The 20,602-nt window shown below is 43.8% G+C and overlaps 1 protein-coding gene across 5 annotated transcripts in view; it reads left to right on the top strand.

Moving 5' to 3' along the window:
* COLEC12 (collectin subfamily member 12) overlaps window positions 1-20,602 on the top strand; it is a 179,286-nt gene that overhangs the window by 120,359 nt on the left and 38,325 nt on the right. For all 5 annotated transcript variants that reach the window (XM_023647535.2, XM_070220768.1, XM_070220770.1 and 2 more), the window contains one exon: window positions 13,997-14,119. In XM_023647535.2, the coding sequence (XP_023503303.1) occupies window positions 13,997-14,119 (123 nt within the window). The remainder of the gene's footprint in view (window positions 1-13,996; window positions 14,120-20,602) is intronic.

Here is a 20,602-nt window from a genome sequence, read left to right as displayed (position 1 = left end):
ATTCCTAAAGTCACGCTGGCACATACTGGCGTCCTCTGGTATTGGAGGAGAGGGTGCACCCAGTGTGTCTGTTGTTTGATGGGCTCCTGCAGTTGTCCCTGAAGCACACCAGGCGGAATTCAGTGGGGATGCTGCTGCTCCCCCTGAGCACTAGAGTTCTACGACTTTAGTCAGTTCTTCCCAGTTCAGAGAAGCCCTCAAGGAGTTCTTAGCTGGGACTTAGAGAAGTCAACAAAAGGATTTGTTGGGAATGACTGATCCCACGCCCTGGAATGCAAACCCCCTACAGTTTATGGTACATAATTATATACAATAAACTATAAAGGACATACAGTGAGTTTTGATATCAGGTTTCAGTTCCTCCTCACTAAGGAATTGGTAAAAACCCCTCATCAGTATGGCTAAGGAAATCATTCTGGTCCTGTTGGAATCCATTGCCGTATGTCCACACTGCCCTTCCCCCACTGTTTAGTCTCACTGGAGATGTCTGCTTCTCACATCAAGGTCAGAGCGTCAACATGCCCCCTGTTTATCGCTGTGGAGGGGAGAAAGTATAACCATCGGAAACATCAAATAAGTTCAGATCTGATAGTAGATAAGATCGGCAGTATAAATTATGAAACAGAAGTCTGTTTACTTGTTCTTCAGTTGCATAGGAATTTCACATTTTTCATCAAGATGGAAATTTAAAAAGAGGAAAACTATGAAACATGCCCTCGCCACAGATTCAGTCTGTGTTCCTGTCCACCACCACCACCACCCTGTCAGTTTTGTCCTGGTCACAGGGCAGCTGTGGTCTGTGCTCCTCTCGAATTTGAATATACTGTTAAGAGAGAAACTGAGGCATAGTAAGAATTTTAAGAGTTTAGTTGAGCAAAAATCTATTCCAGTCAGGCAGCGGCCAACCAGAAGTGGTTAGGAGCGCTCCACCAACAGGAGTCAGGGGAAGGACTTACACAGAGAAGGTGTGGAAGCAAAGAAAGGAAATTACTGATTGGCTGTAGTTAAAGCCTCGTTGGCTGTTTGTGATTGGTTGTCCTTAGGTTTTGATTTCCTAACGATGAGGCATTTCTGGCTTAGGTTTTGGTTTGTTTATGTGGGCTGCCAGGCGTTAGAGCCACCTCAGTCTAATGGCCTCCTTGTTTAATTAATTTAACAGTATCAGTCTCTCAGGGAGAGTCATTATCTTTTGCAACAGAGCTGTAATGTTTCCTTTAAGAATGGGAGGAGGTTTACTCTTTGTCTGCTGGGAGATCAGACTGAAAAATGGATCCCCTATTCGCGAGATGTCAGTATACTTCCTGTGTCACAACATTAAATGTCCCATTGGCAGAAAGTAGTTTGAGGTATACTCTTGAATCACTGACTGCTCAACATTGTGTGAATTACATTACCAGGGTCAGTAGGTAACACTCTCAGGTGTGCCCTACAAAATGATAGAGGTAGGAAACTCTCTTGTCCACCTGCTTCTGCACCCACTTCAAGGTTTGCACAGTCTGCTCCCCGCTGTGGCTCAGGGACTTTAGGACTGTGGCGTTTGACTTACTAGAGACAGTGCAATGAAAATGAATGGAATCAGTTTGGTCTCTTCAACTTAATACCTATTTTGTGTTTCATGAGGATGGGTGGAGGGAGGGGAGTTGACTCTGCAATGCATTTAAAGAAGAATGCTTTCATTGTCTAGACACAGTGCCCAAGTCGGGGCATTGGACGGACGGGTGGAGCTGCAGTGCTTGGTCCCCAATCTTGGTGCCTCATGAAGGCAGCTGGCTGATGGGAGGGGGTGGGAGCTGAGATACCACCCTGCTCTGAGGACCAGGTGTACAGACATGAAACCTTAGTATTGGAGGTAGATCGGCCATTTGGGAAATAAGAATCACTGCATTTTAATGGTAGAGGCTGGATTGGTACTTATTTCTTTATGTGACATACTTGCTTGGTTCTGCCCTAGATGTCCAGGTAATTTTACAGGACTGTTGTGCAAATATTCGTTTCATGCTCTTGTTTGTTTTCCCTTCACACTCCAGAAGCTGCTCTTCATTATTAATAGGAATAATCCACATCGTCTCTGTGTCTCAATGAGTGACGCACCGACTCTCCACTTCAGGGTCTTGCAGCTTGTTAGGACATAATGACTCGATGGTAGGAACCTTCCAAATGGTCTATTTCACGAGGCCTGTAGTTGCTTATGTATTTTCATCTCCCTGTTGCTACAGTTCTCTCCTTTCTCTTATTCTTTCACAAATCTTGGCTCTTTTCCTCAAAAAAAAAATTTCTTTCTTGTTTCTGTCCCCTATTCTGTGATCCTTTCCATCCTACCCTAGGCCTGTCCAGCAGAAGCCTTTGAAGGAGGGAGCCCTCCTGGAGCCCGAGGGCCTGCCCGGAGCCCCTGCCTTCTCCAGCTCCACTTGGATAAACATTTCTCTTAGATGATTTGTGTCTGGTTGAGATGTGTGTCTGGGAAATAAGCAGGAGTGGAAACAGACAGATCTTCCCCCCAAACTCAGAGCCAAAATTTACTTCTATGCAATAGTCCTAGAGATAAAATTTAGTGAATATACAGTCACACAGTCATTTGGGGCACTGTTTACCCCAATAAATTAGTGCTTCTAATTTTATAAGCACTGGCATAACCACAGTGGTAGGTAGTATTTTTCCTTTCAGTGTAGTGTATGTTCCTTTGCTTTACTAGGTGTTGTTTATTAGGTGTTGTTTCCCCTAAGTGCTGTATAAAGTGACAGATTGTTTCAGGGCAGCCAGTAGGTTTATTTACAGGTGGTTGGTTGTCTTTACTAGCTTTGCTGCTATAACACAACTGCTTTCCAGCAGGAAGGAACTTTGCATAGTAGCTGAAGCTATTAAGTCCAGATTTCGTTTTATTCCTCATTTAGGAACAGACGTTTTGTGACTCACTGAATCCTTCTTTTTCAGTTCCTCTTCAGGGCGTGCATAACGTGAAGGTAATGAAATAGTGTTCTCTTTGTGTTTGCAAGACGATGCTGCTGACCCGTCATCAGTAGGACCTGAACTCTGAGCGCCTTTCCCAACAGTAGAGCTGTGAGAGGTTGCACTGCCCCAAGAAGGAAGAGCCCTGCTCGGGCCCCATTCTAGAAGGAGTGTGTGCCCTTGGTCTGCCGAGCTGAGCCCATCTCCAGCATCCCATTGTGTCATGGCCACTCAAGACAAGTACCTCTTGTTAACCAGGAGGGACTCTTACCACAGGATATTTTAAAGAGTAGTAAGCAATGACCTCACATTATGTTCTACACTATGTACAGTTTACTAAGAGTTAATGTCAATAAATATATGCTGCAAATGAGAAATATATGAATGACTCCTCTAGTGGGCCATTCTGATACTAATTCCAAATTCCACATTCACTGGGTTAGAGAAAAACCTGAGCTGGGTGTGGATTGGACAGTGTTGTTAAGAACTTGTCCCAAGCCTCTTCTTTCAGCCTGTTTAACCAGTTTACAACCCTAATTAGGAGCTACTGGCCATCTGGGACACACAATTTATTTCTTTGAGTATGAAATACAATTAAGTGATTTTACCCTAAGCATTTCTTATCGTATGAAATTGTGCATATATTTTCTGCATCTCTGATCTACATTGAATAATAGACCAGAGCTGATGTGGCCCTGACCAAATTTTGCAATTCTCTGCTGTATGAGGTCAAGTTCAAAAGGCATTCTGCCTCCACTATTTGCAGCTCAGCTGGTGTGTTTCTAATGTTTTTTCCTGTTTCCGTCTGTGAGTCTGATTGTTGCTGTCACAGGCATTTGTACATCTCATGAATGTTCGGAAGTTTCGTGCTCATTTGGACTCTTGGATTTTTTCTGCCTAGCTGATGGGGTTTTAATTCCTGCATGATTTTAGGAGGCAAAGAGAATACCTTCCAGACTGAGGGTAGTCATTCGAAATCCCTTCCTCTGGGTGATTCCTCTATCCAAGTCCAAATGTGTCTTCCACAACTGCCTGTCCCAGGGCCGATTCCCCTGGGCTCCATCTCTTAACTTTGCCCTGGTGGCTTCAGGAGAGTGACCAATCAGGCCTATCCTTCTGCATGTTGTCTCTACCTGAGAAGGGAATTCACTTTTAGGGTGATTGGTCAGAGTTAAGTCAAACCTGTATCTGTGGTGTGAGGTTAACAGAGATGTGAGAATTGAGCCCTAAGCATTGTCAGCCTCACTGGGAATCTAAGCTTATCTCACTGCACAGAGATTATGAATTTGAAATTTATTAAATTTCCATGAAAGTTTCGAATTTGAGCCATCTATTGTGCACAAATATCTCTAATAAGAATGCATATGGTACCTCTGCAGGCTCAAGGGGGAGAGAAAGAACAGTGGTTCAGTAGAATCTCCACCATGTCCAGGCTTGGCTGCGCCAGTGATCCTGAACTTCCCAAGCGATTACTCGTCATGGACAGAGCGGTCGTTTGACTTGTTTAAATGTGATGGGTCAGTTGTACCAGGTTGAGTGGTGTGCTGGCAAGTGTTTAACAAGCAGCTCTCGAGGAAGCAAAAGCCCTGATTTATAGCATTTGCTGATTTTTGAGGTATAAATACTCCCAGCATGACCAATTTCGAGCTGCCAACTGGAGTCACTGAACAGAGAGTTATGAGAGAGAGAACCAATTGGCTCTCACCTGTCACTGTAAGCTGGCTCCAGCACACTCTGAGAAATCTGTGGGAAATTGTGGATTTGAATTTTGCCCTAGAAATCCTTTTTTTTTTTTTCTGAGGAAGATTAGCCCTGAGCTAACATCTGCCACCAATCCTCCTTTTTTTTCTTGCCAAGGAAGACTGGCCCTGAGCTAACATCCATTCCCATCTTCCTCTACTTTATATGTAGGACGCCTGCCACAGCATGGCTTGACAAACAGTGTGTAGACCCGCACCCAGGAGCTGAACCAGCGAACCCTGGGCCACCGAAGCAGAACATGCAAACTTAGCCACTGCACCACTGGGCTGGCCCCTAGAAATCCTTTTTTTTAAAAACATCTCCACTGTCTGAAGAAAGTTACTTTCTGTGTGTGTCCATACAAATGTATGTACTTATTTATCTTTTTATCTAGTTATCTCCATTTTAAACAATTTTCTAAATTTAACACAGTCCTTTATGAACTCTTTATAAAGGCATGGAAAATTTAATAAACGTACATTTTCCCACTTACTTTACATTCAATTATAATTTATTGCATGCCTTCTGACTTTTTTGTGTAGTCATTTTCCATTTTTATTTTCCAGTTTCATTCTTTTGAACTCTGCAACCGTGGCTGTCTGCCCCGTGCAGATTTCTTCCTCTCTCTGTCCTGTGTCCAGTTTTGATAAGAAGTATGAATAACAAGCTTGTGAATGGGATGCTCCTCACTGAATCTGGGGCCACACTCCCCTCACGGCCTCCATGGGCCAGTAGTCTATACAACAGCTCCCTCCCACTTTCCTCATCATTTATTTGCCAACTTTTTCTCATTTGGGTCATTTCAAGTCGATTGACTCATTTCTCATTAAGTGTCAGAACTGAGGCTACATTCAGGGCAGAATAGAGAATTCCTTTAACACACCGACAGTACTGTCTTGGCTCAGTTTCCCTTAATTGAAGTGTCCTCAACTATAGTCTTCACTTAAAGAAAGTAAAAAACACATATTCATGGAGGAATGAGGAATGTCTCTCAGGCTGATTGATATTTTCATTTACATTGAAGCCCCCACTCCCTTTTTTTTCTTTAAAACACTAGTTCTGTGGGTTTAAAAAAATCAAGTAGGTATTTGAGAGAGAGAATGGATTGAGGCCTCATTTGCCAGCACCTGCTGCACAGCGTAATTCCCACATGCCCCAACACTGCGCCAGTGTAAACAACAGGTACACTGTCATTAACTGAGACTTGTCCGCTCAGCCCAGCAGGGTCCCCACCATCATTATACTGGCTCCTTAGCTGCCCCCAAATGACGCTTTTTAAGGCAACCACGCTCAAGGCAAGTGCTGGCTTGTGGGCTTACTTTTTTCCTCTTGGCCCTGTCAGATTTAGTTTCCTGAGTGCTGAGGGACTTGTAGAAAGGCTCCCGTGCAGCTTTATGCCTTGGGATTCGTTTCAGTCTGAGACAGGCCCTGAAGGAAGGCGGAAAACCCCACTGCCTCCCACCTCCGCCATGGGAAGAGACCTCCTCCTTTCGGACCGCGGGTCCCTGGTTGCTTGGGGGAAGGTGTTCTCCTGAGTGTCTGTGTTTTGACTGACAGGCCCCTGAGCTGAATGGCTCTCCCAGGACATCTGTACCCTGGCTGGGAAGACAGCGGCATAGATCAGCATGTCACTGGTCACCTAGAAAGCTAGACACGAAGGGAGAGAAGGTTGTGAAATCCGGCCCCTGAGAGCTTCCAGTTTGTGTGAGGGAGTGAAGGAGCGAGGCAGCGGGCTTCCTCCGCTGCCGGGATCCACACTCCAGTCTGTGGCTGTTAAACTGTGCGCCGAGCCGAGTACTCGAGGGTGCTGGTTTGTTTAGAAAAATGCAAAAGAAATACTGGAGAAAATTAAATTCTCATACCTGTAGGAGGTGTTAGCCATGAAGATGACATTTAAATTAATTGAAAAGCACACAAATGAGCCTAGATTTATGCAACGTGAACCACATGGGTACCAAAGGGATTCAGGCCTGGCTGGGCTTGGGGCGAGGCTGAGCAGAACAGGCTTCATTGAGAAGGAGGTTTGTGAGTCAGGTTTTAAAGGGAGAGGACAGGTGTTGCAGGGAGAGGGAATGGCAGAGGTTGGGGTGCTGCCGTGAGCGCCCAGCCAGGTACCCTGGTGCTCTTTCCCACATTCCTTCAAGCTTTTGCTCAAATGTGAATCTGCCAGGCCTTCTCTGACCACCAATTTACAACCGCCGTCCACCTCTTCTCCCACATGCCCTTCGCTCATTCCTGGCTTTATCCTTCTCCGGAGCATTTAGCACCTGCTAACATGTTAAAATATTCTGCCCCTGGATTGTAAGTTTGATAAGGCAGAGACTGTTGTCTGTTTCGTTCCCGATTACACCCAGTGCCTGGTACGTAGTGGGTGCTCCATATTTATTTTTTGAATTAATGACTGAGATGCAGCAAGAAAGCAGTGTGGTGAAGTGGGCTGTGTTTTGGCCTAAAGAACTCTGGTGGAGAATCCCGAAACCTGAGTCCTAAAGCCAGGGTTGGCCCGTGTGTGAGCGGCAGGCAGTGCAGTTCACTGGGCTACAGTTTCCTCGTTGGTAAGAGAGATGTTGGCTGTGATGACAGCTGATGCTGCTCCTGGCCCTGAGGCTCTGAGAACCCGCATGGTCAGAGGATGCTGGCTGGTGAGCATCTTAGAATCTACTTTGAGCACCTGGAGCTGTTACCATAGCAGTGGAAAATTACTGTGGATTTCTGAACCATGGGTTCAAGCTGTTATTTGTAAAAGAAATTGTTTTTTCCAGTATACTCTAGGCAGGTTTTTTTTAAGGGGGGAGAGGTTAAGAGGCTAGAGCTTAATTAATGTTTTATCACCATCTAATAAATCCTTCTTTCACCTCCTCCTTTCCACTACCTTATCCCACCCAGTACTGCAGGCTGGAACCAGCACCAGTTGTTTGGGTCTATAGATGAATGAGCCATTGGAGACTGGCTTTTGCGGCTCCTATTTCAGTGTACTAGAACTTCAGGAGAAAAGTCAATAGGGGCAACCAACTTGTTTTAGTTTCAAGCTTAAACTGAGCGAGGCCCCTGCGTGTCTCATAGTTACCTTGAAGTTATAAAGATACCTTCTCTTCCCGGCCCACCCTGTTCCCAAAGTTTCATTACCATTGGGGGTGATTCCCCTGAGGACCTAACAGACCTTACCAGCCAAACCTCCACACCAGGCCTGACCTCTCACAGAGATAATGAGCATTTATTTAGGGTGGAATTAATTTGCTGCTCAAGTGTGTCACAACAAAATGGTAGGAGAGAAATTACAGCCTGTAGAAGCCTCAGGCCTATAATCGTTAACTTACTGGAGACTAAATTTTACTGCTCATTTCTGAGAAAGGCTTATCTGTCAGCACTTGAAAGGAAGTTTGTGCACCTCTTTTTTTGACAGAACACTTCTACAAGTCTAACTTGTCAGCTTGCTGTAGTTTATCTGGTTAGGCATCGATTTCTGGAAGTCAGTAAGCTTGTGTGATAATCGGGGTCCAGCTCCCAGCTCAGCCACTCACTGGCTTGGATACTTAACCTCTTTGACCCCCACTTTCCTAAAATCTGTAAAATTAGGGTCAGAATTCCTACTGTGTGAGATTCTTAAAGGGATTGTAAGTAACCAGGAGGGGCTGCCTGGCACATATCAGATCCTCAGTAATGGCAGCAGTCCTCAACAATTCCTCTGTGTTTTCACAGCAATAGCAAACTTCACCAACAGGCAAATGTCTAGTGGCCTTCCTCCAAATACCTGTGCAGTGTAAGCATCCAGCTCAATTATGCAACAGATTCTGATGGCCCGAGCTGGGGCTGAATTTTCATGAGTCCTTTTAATTAAAAGATTCAGTGCCTAATCACAGAGGGACATTGTTTGGTAGTGCCAGATAATGAACTAGTCAGGGTTGCTGAAATGTATCATCAGGATTGTTGACAGTTCTCTCTCTGCCCATAGACTAAAATGAATAGGAAGGGGGCCAAGAGGAAGGGGCCAGCCAGGAGAGACAAATGTAAGAGATGTGATGGTTGAGCTCCCCAGTGAGCAAGGATTCCTCTCCTCGGAATTGAAAGCATTTGTGTACAGTTCATACAATAAAGGATGTCGTCTTATAAAAACCACAAAGAGAAAATAATGGCATTCTTTCAAGACACTCTGTAGTCTGGCAGACACTGTATATTCTGAGTAGCATCATTACATCTGGCTTTTGCCTACAATTCCTTTTTAATGGAAAGTATAAATTATAAATGTTAAATAAGCAATACATACTCCTTTTTTTAAACATTAAAACCAAACCAGAATGGACTGCCTTTTTATGTATATATACATGAAAACTTTTTAATGGAAAAAACTGTACCCTTGGTAAAGGTGCAGAATATTAATATAAGCTCAGAATGAATGCTGAAAATTTCAGACTCACAAAACTCTCTTCTAAATAATTCTTCTGGTTTGACTACATCTTTGTGAATACAGAGATGCTATAAGGCTTCATTTACTTTGCACAGAAAGTGATTTCATTTCCAATTCTCGTCCTGCTTCCGTTTTCATGATTTTCCACATTGTTTAGGAAACTTGGCGTAATAAGGTATGTAGGACTGTGGTTTGCATTTGGAGAACTAGATTACTCACTAGTAAGAATTTCTTCACTAAGTAAATCCATATCCCATCGTTTAGTAAATGGCCTTTATAATAAGAAAAAGCTAGATATTTGCAGGATAAAGTGTTTTATGTATTTAACTTTTGCCCTAGTGATACTGTATAGCATGCAAATAGCTAACCAAGATGTGAGCTCTTGCTGTTTTGTTGCTTTTGAGGGCATTTTAATTGTAGGAATTGATTGGAATCATCAGTTTTACTGTTAGAGCCAAATCATTCTCCTGGGCTTATGGGAATATATGCCACCAGGCAGTAGATTAATAACTATGAAAAAACCACATGAAAAGGCCAGTGCAAATCTCACATCAAACCCTGTGGTTTTCTGGATTTTGCAACCCACCCGCTTTTTGAAGCTTCTCTTTGGTAACATGAGCCTTTATGGCAACACCACCAGGCTCTAGACACTTGTGATAATTAGATGGACCAGGAGTGCCCCACACCTGCCCACAGTGCTGCCTTCACTCAAGGAGGAAGGGCATTGATCAACATCTATCCATTTTAACAGACAAGCCCTCCTTTGGTGATATACATGGCAGAAAATTATGACAGTGAGGGAGACTCTTTTGTTCTCCAGGAAGACTGGAAAAACTCACTGGGTTGGAGGCTGGACCACAGCACTTAGGAGGGCTCTTTATGGAGAACCACAGCAGAAAGGAATTCTCTCTGCTGGTGAACTCTTCTGGCCCTCTGCATTGGCCTCCCTGCAGTGTTTAAATTATTCTCTCCACCCAGCTAACTGCCCCTGATCGGTGGCCCCACTGGCCCCCACCCTTCTTACTTTAAACATGTGTTGTTGGAAATAGGGAAACACCAGGAACTTTGGGTTTGGGCACTGGGACCAAATTGTTAGCCCATTCTGGACTTCGGGAGGATACTCAAGGAGTTAACCAGGGTGATTCAGGCTTCACTTGGCCCCCAAACTTTTTTTGTATTATAAAGACTTGGACACTGGAAGATACATTCCAAACGTGAGCCAAGAATCAAGTTCAGTGGGAGACAGTTCACCAGGGATAACCAATGAAAAAGCATGGAACCTTCCGGCATATTCTGTCTGTAGCCTGCTGAATTACAAATGTGCTGTTTGGGCCAGGTCTTTTGAAGAGCTAGATCTCTTGGTGGTTAGGGGCAAAACTGCTTCACTTCCTGAACCTGACTCTCTTACCCGTAGCACTCTGCAGGTCCATTCCCTTGCCCTTCCTCCCCGCCCCCTCCAGTGGGAACAAAGTCCCCAGTCTCTGGAAAGCAATGCTAAGAAAACAAACACTACAAAGGCTGGTAACAGGGGGATATCTCTCGTGAATGTTTTTTGTGACCATCTAAGTTCAAGGAGGAGGGGGTCCCCCAGCTACATGAGCCAGCAGGGTCTCTTTGTAATAGGCACCCGTGTGTTTGGCCAGATGTCCTCCCAGCGGAGGGCAGAAAAGGAAAGATAAAACAGAACTCTTATTAAAAATAAGTCTTGGGGGGAGTTGGGGAAACAAGACAGAAAGTGTGTCAAGTGGAAAGGGAGGCCAGGTGGTGCCATCTGATATTGATTAAATGCTGATACAGTCAGTAATGAGAAATGCACCTCATGAGGAAGTGACCCTGTTCTTCAGAATGTGAACTAGTGACAACTATCTTGGAGCAGATCTGCATGGCAAACACAGTGCTTGCACATGGCCAGGATGGGAGGGACAGACCCCTACATGTGGAGTCAGGACGCGTGGCTTCTGTTTCTGCTTTACTTTGCTGGCCTCACTTTCCCCATCAATAACACAATGATGCTTGACCAGATGACCTCTAAGCAACCTTCTGGCCCCAGATTCTATTATCTACCACGATCTCCCCTCTGACCAAATCTCCTGGGGCTCTTCTCAGGGAATGTGAGAAGCAGCCCTGGAGAGGTGTAAAAAGCTCATCCACTGCGGTCCTAAAATCTAAAAGGAATGACACCCCCCCATCAACCATAAAAGTGTCATCCAGTCTTTCTGTGGGAGGCCCCTCCAGCATCCTTGTGTCTATCCTCCTCTTGTGTTTGACACTTGCCACTAAAGCAAGTTTATTGTTTCTGAACATGAAATGTGGCATGTTCGTGGGTCTACCCATGCTTCTTCCTCTCCCAATTACAAAAAATATTTTCATTTTAACTGGATGTGAGGGGTCTTTGTTTCATTTTAAACTGCCAGATTATAGAGAGCATAAGAGTGTGCACATGCGAGGTGTATGTGTGTGACTGTATGTTCATCCTTTAGCTAATGGTGAGCCATTAAGGTGTTTTTGCATTTTTTTTCTTTTTGGCATGTCATGAGGATAGCAGTATCTTAGTACAGGGTGAGGATGGATTCCAGTGGGAAAGGAAGAGGAAGTTTCCACTGAGATTAAAAGATCTCTCACTAGGATTGTGGCAGTGGAAATGCAGAGGAAAGAATGACCAGAGAGAGGCACCATGGCGTAGTGGAGAGATCATGGCATTTGGAGGCAGACCCAGGTTTGAATCCTAGCTGTGGTGTATAAGGGGTGCCGTTTCAGCTGTCACTAGCTTGTCTCTTTAAGGGGTTATTTTATGGATTAAAGATGCCATGTATAAAGTACCTAGTTCAGAATCTGGTACAGGGTAGGCAGTAAATGAACATCAGTGAACTGTAGATGAGATGATCATGATAAAAATATCCTACAGGAAGATTAGCAGGGCTGGTGACTGATTGAATTAGAGAATGAGTACAAGAGAAGACTTTAGGATGTCTTTGAGTTTAACCATTGGCATGGTAGTAGTATTGAGGTTGAATGGAAATAAGAAACTTGGATGGAAATTGGAGATCTGGTTTGGCAGGGCTAGTACCAACGTCCATTTGGGACATGAGAGGTAGTGCTGAGACATCTAGGTGGCAATTAAAGAAAAAGGATGGAAAGGAAAAGGAGTGGGAAAACTGTGATGCAAAGAAACTGATTTACTCTAGGTCTGTTTGATCAATGGATCTGACTTTACAGCTTCATCTTCAAGGATTGCCTAACCAAAGGTTGATCCAGCTTGCCCATCTGCTAAACTAAACCTTAGCTCCTCAAAATGTGTTTCTCTGACAAAGCGTCTTCTGGACCTTGTCAGAAATGCAGAATCTTAGCTCCTACCTCAGACCTACTGAACTGGAATCTGCATTTCAAGAATGTGATTTGTGAGCTCTTTAGGGTTTGAGGAGCACCATTTTACAGCATGGTGCGCAGACTAGCAGCATCAGCAGCCCCTGGGAGCCTGTTAGAAATCCACATTCTCAGGCACCTTCTCAGACTTCCTGAATTAGAGATGCTGTGTTTTAATGAGCCTTTCAAGTGAGTGCCCCAGAGTTTGAGAATCACTGCTCTGAATCATGAAACAAGCAGATTGGACCTCCTCTCCTTTGGTCTGTAGCCCAGAACACCAGAGGGACTGGTTAAACCCTGAAAGTTAAATTTGAGTCATTGTTTCTCTCATCATTTTGCATTAAACACAGCTGAAGAACTCTTTTCACTGAAAAAGGGCACTATGTGTAAAATTACAAACCAGAAGAGAGAAACTTTGGCTGTGGCTTAATCCTCACGACTTACCCATCAAAAGTTATTGAGCGCAATTATAGGAGATGAGGCCTTTATATGCCTTTGCTCCTGGGGGATGCTATTTGTAAGAAACACATGGGAAAATAAGGAATCTCCCAATACTCCTTACCATGTGATTTTCACATTAAAATGTCCACAGTCTTGTCTTCTGTGTTTCTAATCAATCCAATGGAAAGTTCCCTTTTTATGGGTTAGTTTCCGGAGTCACTTACAGAAGTGATGGTGGTTTACCACTTAGACTAGAATGTCTTTCAAAAAGTTGAACTGTGAGCAGTAAAAATTGACCTCCTCTTATCTAAACTGTCTAGTTTTTCTAGTTGTTTCATAGTTGTTATTCAAATCACTGTGATAAATAAGGGTCAGTGTCTGTTTTCTGTATCCATGTAATGTACAAAAATGGATATATAGGAGCATTTTAATCATAAAATTACCTATATTTTCTGCTATAGATTATAGTACATTTAAGCCAGTGGCATGCTGGGAAACCACTTCTAGGGGGTCAGGGGGATCATAATCTGTAGTGTTTGCCAGTTTCTGTGGTGTAAATACCCCCTCCAGGGCTGATTTCAAGCTACCAACAGTTTAACAACCAGCTCCCCAAATTCCTACAATTTTAACAATTGACTCTTGCAAGCCAGTGGGAATTCGCTGGAGCATACCACTGAAACAAACATCAAGGGACAAGTCACGATTTTTTTTGGCTGGTTGTATTGGAATTGCTACAGGTCCAGTAATGGTTGAAACAAGTAGATTTGAGTGTTTTAAATCTTCTGTCATGTAGAGATTTTTATAGAAATTATAATTGTAATTATCATAATGAAATTTGATTTGAAACTATTCTGTGAGACAAAGTTATGTGCTATTTTCAAGTCATATTAAATACAACATATTAAATTACAGCAACATAATGGCAATATTTAAAGTGCTTGTGTTGCTAAAGTGGTATGTTTAATTTTAAAATACCACTCATCCTATAGTAAGGTATATGTAAAAATTATTCTTAGTCATAGTATTTGAACCAAAATGCAAAAAGATACTTTTCAAAAATGCTTTTTGGTTACTATTATTAAAATTTGACTTCTCTTACAGATATTCAGGAAGGAACGCAATGTACCAAATGTAAAAATAACTGGGCACTGAAGTTTTCTATCATTTTATTATACATTTTGTGTGCCTTGCTAACAATCACAGTAGCCATTTTGGGATACAAAGGTAAGTACTCTTTCCTTTTTCCTTCCAAATAGTAAGTTTCCCTTTATTAATTTAATCATTTAAAAAAAAACCCATTTGTAAGTATCAAGTATTTCATTAATACAACTCAGAGGCAAAACTAAGCAATATCCTAAGTTCCATCTTCGTGTCTTGAGCTTCTTGTAGCTGTAGGAACTGAAAGGGGGAAAAAAGCAATACCTTTGACTCATTTCAACAATAATAATGGTCCTCTATGTGTTATGAAGATTTTTCCTCTTTGTTGCTTTTTCCTACCTATTTCCTGCTGCTCCCTTTTCCTCAATCTGTTTTCCTCTTATCTCTAAGAGGCTCTCTGGGAACCCTGGAGTCAGCACACAGGAAAGCTGTATTGACAGAGGAAAAGCCAAACACAAGATCTCCAGGGATATGACTTACTTCACCAAGGGACTGGCCAATTAATTCCCCTTTTCTCTTCAGCACATTTACTGTGGTCACTGTTGTTTATATAGCTCCATGAAAATACTGCCCTGTGGAAGTTAAACACAGAGACAGCACCGCCACCTCAACTATACTTTATGGGACGTTAGGCATTCTTTCAATGTGTCTGGTTTAAGGTCAGTGGAGGATTTTTGCCTGAATCCTCCAGACTTGCAGACAAAGTGAATTCTCCCCACCCCCTACAGCCATTCCAGACACCACAGGTAGAAGGTGTCATGATTCAGAATCATGAACTACATAAACCCTCTTACAGAAAACAGCCGTGGAAGCCTCCCCATCAAAGACACGTGAGACAGACACGTCGTCTGGTTTCAGCAAGAGGCAGACGTGGGTCTGCTGAGCTTCAAATCCTTCACTCAGCAGCCGTCTCAGCTGCCTTCCCTCAGAACTGACAGATTAACAGAGGAGAATTCCCACACATTCCAGTCTCTGTTCTAGCCCATCGACTTGACCTGGAAGAGAAAGAGTCAAAGTGAATCCCCTCCATCTAGTAACTCCTCCCACCTCTCTTCCACTGTTTAGTAGTTTCCTGAGATACAGTGTAATGGAGTGAGAATGGGCTTTGGAGCCAGATGGTCCAAGTTCAGTTCTTTTTCTTTTTTTCTTTGTGATGAGGAAGATTGTCACTGAGCTAACAGCTGTGCCAGTCTTCCTCTATTTTGTATGTGGGACCCCACCACAGTGTGGCTTGATGAGCAGTGTGTAGGTCCACGCCCAGGATCTGAACTGGTGAATGTCGGGCTGCCGAAGCAGAGCACACAAACCTAACCACTACACTACTGGACCCGTCCCCAAGTTCAATTCTTGATTCCACCACTTGTAATACAACTGTGTACTTTATTAAGTGCTAGCTGGTATGTCAGGCATCATGCTAAGTCCTGTGCATGGCTATGTAACCTGGGTATGAATCATAACCTCTTAGAGTTTCTGATTTCTTATCTATAAAAGGGCAATAATAATGCCACTTTTAAAAGTGATTGGGCTGAGCAAAGATGATGTAAGTCAGCCACCGGTCCTATAGTTGGTCCCAGGACGTAAGTAGCATTCTCTCTCTGTTTCTCACTTCTTCATAACTGCATTTATACAGCTCTAGCCATTAAAATGGCAAAACATGTTAAAAATACTCAATATAGTCAAGGCTTGTCAAGTCCCATCTCTAAGGCTACATCCATGCAAAGTTATGTGCATCCTGGAGTGTGTTGACTGATGAATTTGGGCAGTGGAAATTTGGAAAATTACCAGGTCATTTCATCCATTTGTGATGAGTTAACCTGACCTAGGATTAAGAGAGTAAGGGTTAAGAAAGGTTATTAAGTCACGGCGACGGTTGGACAGAGGGTGGGAGTGAAACCTAGTGGGAAAAAGGAGGGCATTTTATGTCCCAGGTAATTCAGACTGGCTCTCCTCCTTTCCTGGGTTATTCAGGTCATTATTCACTTCTCCAGGACTTTTCCTACTGAACCCAGATAATGGAGAAGCTTGGAATCAAACAGCCATTTATTTATTTGTTTATTTTTAAACATTGGCACCTAAGCTAACAACTGTTGCCAATCTTTTTTGTTTCTTCTTCTTCTTCTCCCCAAAGCCCCCCAGTACATAGTTGTATATTCTAGTTGTAGGTCCTTCTGGTTGTGCTATGTGGGACACTGCCTCAGCATGGCCTGATGAGTGGTGCCATGTCTACACCCAGGATGCGAACTGGTGAAACCCTGGCCTGCCGAAGCAGAGCATGCAAACTTAACCACTTGGCTATGGGCCGGCCCCACAACAGTCATTTAATAAGTAACTTTTGGCTCAGTACTGTGTGATGACAGGAAAGTAAACATTGACTACTGGAAGGGAGGTGAGAAAGGTTTGATGAGCGTATCACCGTGTGGTATTTTGTAATTTTTACCTCTGGAAGGAAATAAGGTCTAGGATCTTTATGCCTTCAGAATTATACAGAAAGATCCAAAGGAGAGGGTTTTGTTTGTTTGCTCATTGTTTTTAAAGTACAGATATTTCCTCCATTTTTATGACAATGGAAAGCCCTTCTCGGCTCTGACATGTTTTACATGTGCTGGTCCCTTTGCCTGGAACACCTCTTCACCGCTCGCTACCTGAATGACTCCTCCTTTCCCCTCATAGCTCACTTAGACACGTGTCCTGCAAGAAGCCCCTGAAGGCCGAGTTAGGAGCCCCCCATTTATTCCCTAGCACCTTTACTTACTCTTAGCCTCTGTCACACTGTTTCATTATGGCCAGTGGGCTTCTCTGTCTCACGACCCAAACTATAACTTCTATGAAGGCAAAAGACTATCTTTTATCTGTTCTGTGTCCCACTAGCCCTTAGCCTCATGGTACTTAATAGGTGCCCAATAAAGTTTACTGCATAATTTGATGAGAGGATGGATGGATGCATGAGTTGTAGATTAGGACGGACTTCTAGAAAGGCAGTCAAATCTAGGCCCGGGGACCCGTCACAATCGCCGCACCTCAAGGCCCTACCTGGACACCCAACATCCTGAGGATCCGCTGGGCCCGCCCTGTGGGTGTAACTGAGCAGGAGGAGGGAGGAGAGACTGAGGGAGCAAGACAAGTGCAGGCGAATGCTGTTCTCGCCCCTCTTTTCCCCCCTTCAAGGCCCCCGTCCCTCAGGCCTCTGCTGACAAAAATAAGATAATACAACATGCAGTTTTGGTTCCCAAACACAGCCCCAGTGAACTGAAATGTTGCTGTTTTCCAGATGTGTTTTCTCCTTGCTTGTACATGATTCCTCTTTCTTGCTGAGGAGATTCTCATGACCCAACATTGTAAGAGGCAGAAAGACAAGACCCAGTCTCCCTTCACACGTCTCCCTTTGCAGTCTAGAGAAGCTCTCCATTAAAAAAAAGGAAGAAAGAAAAAAAGGACTATTTAGTGAAACGATGTTTCTCCGAAGGAGAAGTTGAAGGGAAATAAAATAAAAACTCCTTTATTTATCAGAGTTAGCAAAGGCAACTCCATACTGTTTTCCTCAAAACTGTCCTTTTCTTCTCCTTTTATGTCACTCACACAGCTACAAGCTAGGATGAAACTTAAGTTCCCTCTAGAGAATTTGCTGAACAAGTCAGAGAACTGCTGAGTCACCCAGACAGGTCTGTACAGTGGCTGTGACTGGGAGGCACGTCAGCCACTTTACAGAAAGCACATTCCTGGACGGTTACAGCGTGATGCATCCTTTGCACTGGGCCTTTTTTTTTTTTTTTTTTTTTTGAGGAAGATTTGCTCTGAGCTAACATCCACCACTAATCCTCCTCTGTTTTGCTGAGGAAGATTAGCCCTGAGCTAATATCTGTGCCCATCTTCCTCTGTGTGTGGGACACCTGCCACAGCATGGCTTGATAAGTGGTGCGCATGTCTGTGCCTGGGATCCGAACCAGCGAACACCGGCCGCCAAAGCGGAGCGTGGGGACTTAACCACTATGCCACCGGGCCAGCCCTCGCCCCGGATTTTTCATCATCCATCAACAGAGCTTCCATGGTAGAAGCCATCTCCTAAGTTCAATGGATCATGTTTCCTCCAGAACATTCCCTGAAGAGGAAAATTCCACCCAGTTGTCCTGCCCAGCAGGCATCTATCTTAAGGTAGTTAGAACAAAGAAGAAAGGCAGAAATCTGAATCTTTCTCAGTGAGAATCTCTGACTCAACATTCCTACTCATAGAATGTCTACCTTAAGGCCAAAGTAGTGATTCCAACTGGATGAGAAAGTTTTCCGATGTGCATCAGATCACACTGTGTAGCTCTTGTTAGAATCCAGGGTAACATTCTATAACCAGATCTTCCACATTTCTGTAATGAAACCTGAAATAGTGTTCAAGGTAGAGAGGTCTTTACTGCGTTCCCTGGGAGTATCACGGGTGTTACTGGGGAGTCTCAGGTACCAGGGGGGTTGTGTTCCCCCCTCAGGACCATGATCAGTCTGGTACAGACACTCGTGAGCACTGGATAGGAACTCAGTGCTCTGCTCTTGTTCCCTGTCTTCAAGGCCTGGGCCTGTGAACTGTGTCTCTTGTGTCCTCAGTATCTAGCACTGTGCCATATACGTAGCAGATGCTTAGTAAACATCTGAGGATGATGCCTGTAAAGAGAAGATAAAGAAGACACAATCCTTCACTTCAAGGGATTTTTATTGGAGGCAACTAGATTTAGGAAAAAGGAATGCTAAATGAAAGGCAATGTGGAATTACAGAGAAAGCATGGATTTGGAGTTAGAGCTCCTGGCCTGCTATCCCACTTAGTTATTTCCAAGCTGTGCAACTCTGGACAAGTTACTGAACATCTCTGAGCCTCAATTTCTTCATCTGTTAAAGAGTTGTAAGGTTTAACTGCAGTGTGGTGCAGTGCACCTTGCAAAGAGTAGGCGCTCAATAAATAGAGGCTGTTCCTATTGCTATTCAGATAAAGGGTCAGTTGGTGTGGTGTGGAATCAAACCATTAGGGAAGGCTTAGCACAGTGTCGGGGGAGGGCTGGAGTGGACCTTAGAGGATGGGCGGGATCAAGACAAGGGAGGAGGAGGTTAGTGGCCCAGGCTAAGGGATGATACCAAAGTGCTTTTACAGAAGAGATGTTCTTGTCAGATTATCCCAGAGAGTTGGCTTTGGGAACTTGAAGAGGGACAGATCTTCAGGTGTAACCTGAAGTACTGATATTCTGAAGAAAAACTCTGTCAAGAAACAGTTTCCAATAAAGGGGAGCCCCTGAAGAAGCAGACAGCTAGTAACCCTGTGTGTCTCACGTCCATTTTCCTCATGTGAGAATCATCTACAAACTGAGTCGACATCTAGAGACTGGGAGTTTCTCAGGAGAGAGAGGACAGCTCTGCCCGTGTTTTCCTGATTGAGAATTTGTGTTGATAAGAGTAAAAACCAACGAAAATGCTGTGTGCTGTGACAGCAGGTATTGGTTCTGGATCTCTGTCAGTCTAGTATTTTTATGCAGTGAGAAGCTGCCAGCTTTTCAACCCTAATGTTTGCAGCTTTATACCAAGATCCTGTTTTGTTTTGAGGAAGATTGGCCCTGAGCTAACGTCCGCCACCAATCCTCCTTTTCTTGCAGAGGAAGACTGGCCCTGAGCTAACATCTGTGCCCATCTTCTACTTTATATGTGGGACACCTGCCGCAGCATGGCTTGAGAAGCAGTGCTAGGTCTGCACCCGGGGTCCGAACCACTGAACCCTGAGCCACAGAAGCGGAGTGCATCAACTTAACTGCTATGCCACGAGGCAGACACCCTAAGATCCTTTTTTTAAACACAGACACACATGCTCCAGTGCATGTAACTAGTTCATTAGCACTTATGGGCAGGGCAAATAGTTTCCTTGCTGCACCGAAGAGAAACCTAACAGGTTTTTTTTTAAAAGTGAATGTATTTGTTCCTTTTACTCTGTGCAAACTTGAATTATCCATCGACGACAGTTCTGTTCTTTTTCAAACACACATGGAAGAAAAATCAGAGAGGGTAGAAAATGACTGGTTGTCAGCATAGTGAGAGGTTTCTTTGGCTTCCAGGAAAAAGGGAGGACTGCGTGTGGTTTGAGGACAGACTGAGGCATGTGTTTTGATTTGAGAATCAAAACCAAACCTAAACTTGTAAACATTCTGTGTTTTATTTTTTAAAAGTGTAGCTTTGCTGAAATGCAGCTGAAACATCTTGTTCTTCAGAGTTCCCAAGGATTTAGGAGTACCTATCAAACAACCCTGAGGTGCGGATTACTGTAACTATACCTCTGTGGCTACAGAGTCATTTTTTTAAAAACAATAATTATTCAGCTAAATGTCACACTTGCTGCGGGTGCCAAGCCTTCCCTGGGCTGGTGGGTTTGTGTGTGTGTTTGCGTGACCTCTGGCTCGGCCAATTTTTCACAGGCCTCGGCAGCCAGCAGGCAGGTTCTCATTTATTTAAATAAATGGCATAATAAGTAAGTATGTGTTGAACAACTACTAAATGCCACACACTGAGCCAAGAGCTGGAGATAAAACTCA

Source organism: Equus caballus, chromosome 8, assembly GCF_041296265.1.
Source record: "Equus caballus isolate H_3958 breed thoroughbred chromosome 8, TB-T2T, whole genome shotgun sequence".
NCBI classification, from domain to species: domain Eukaryota; kingdom Metazoa; phylum Chordata; class Mammalia; order Perissodactyla; family Equidae; genus Equus; species Equus caballus.
This window is presented reverse-complemented; position numbering and strand designations above follow the sequence as displayed.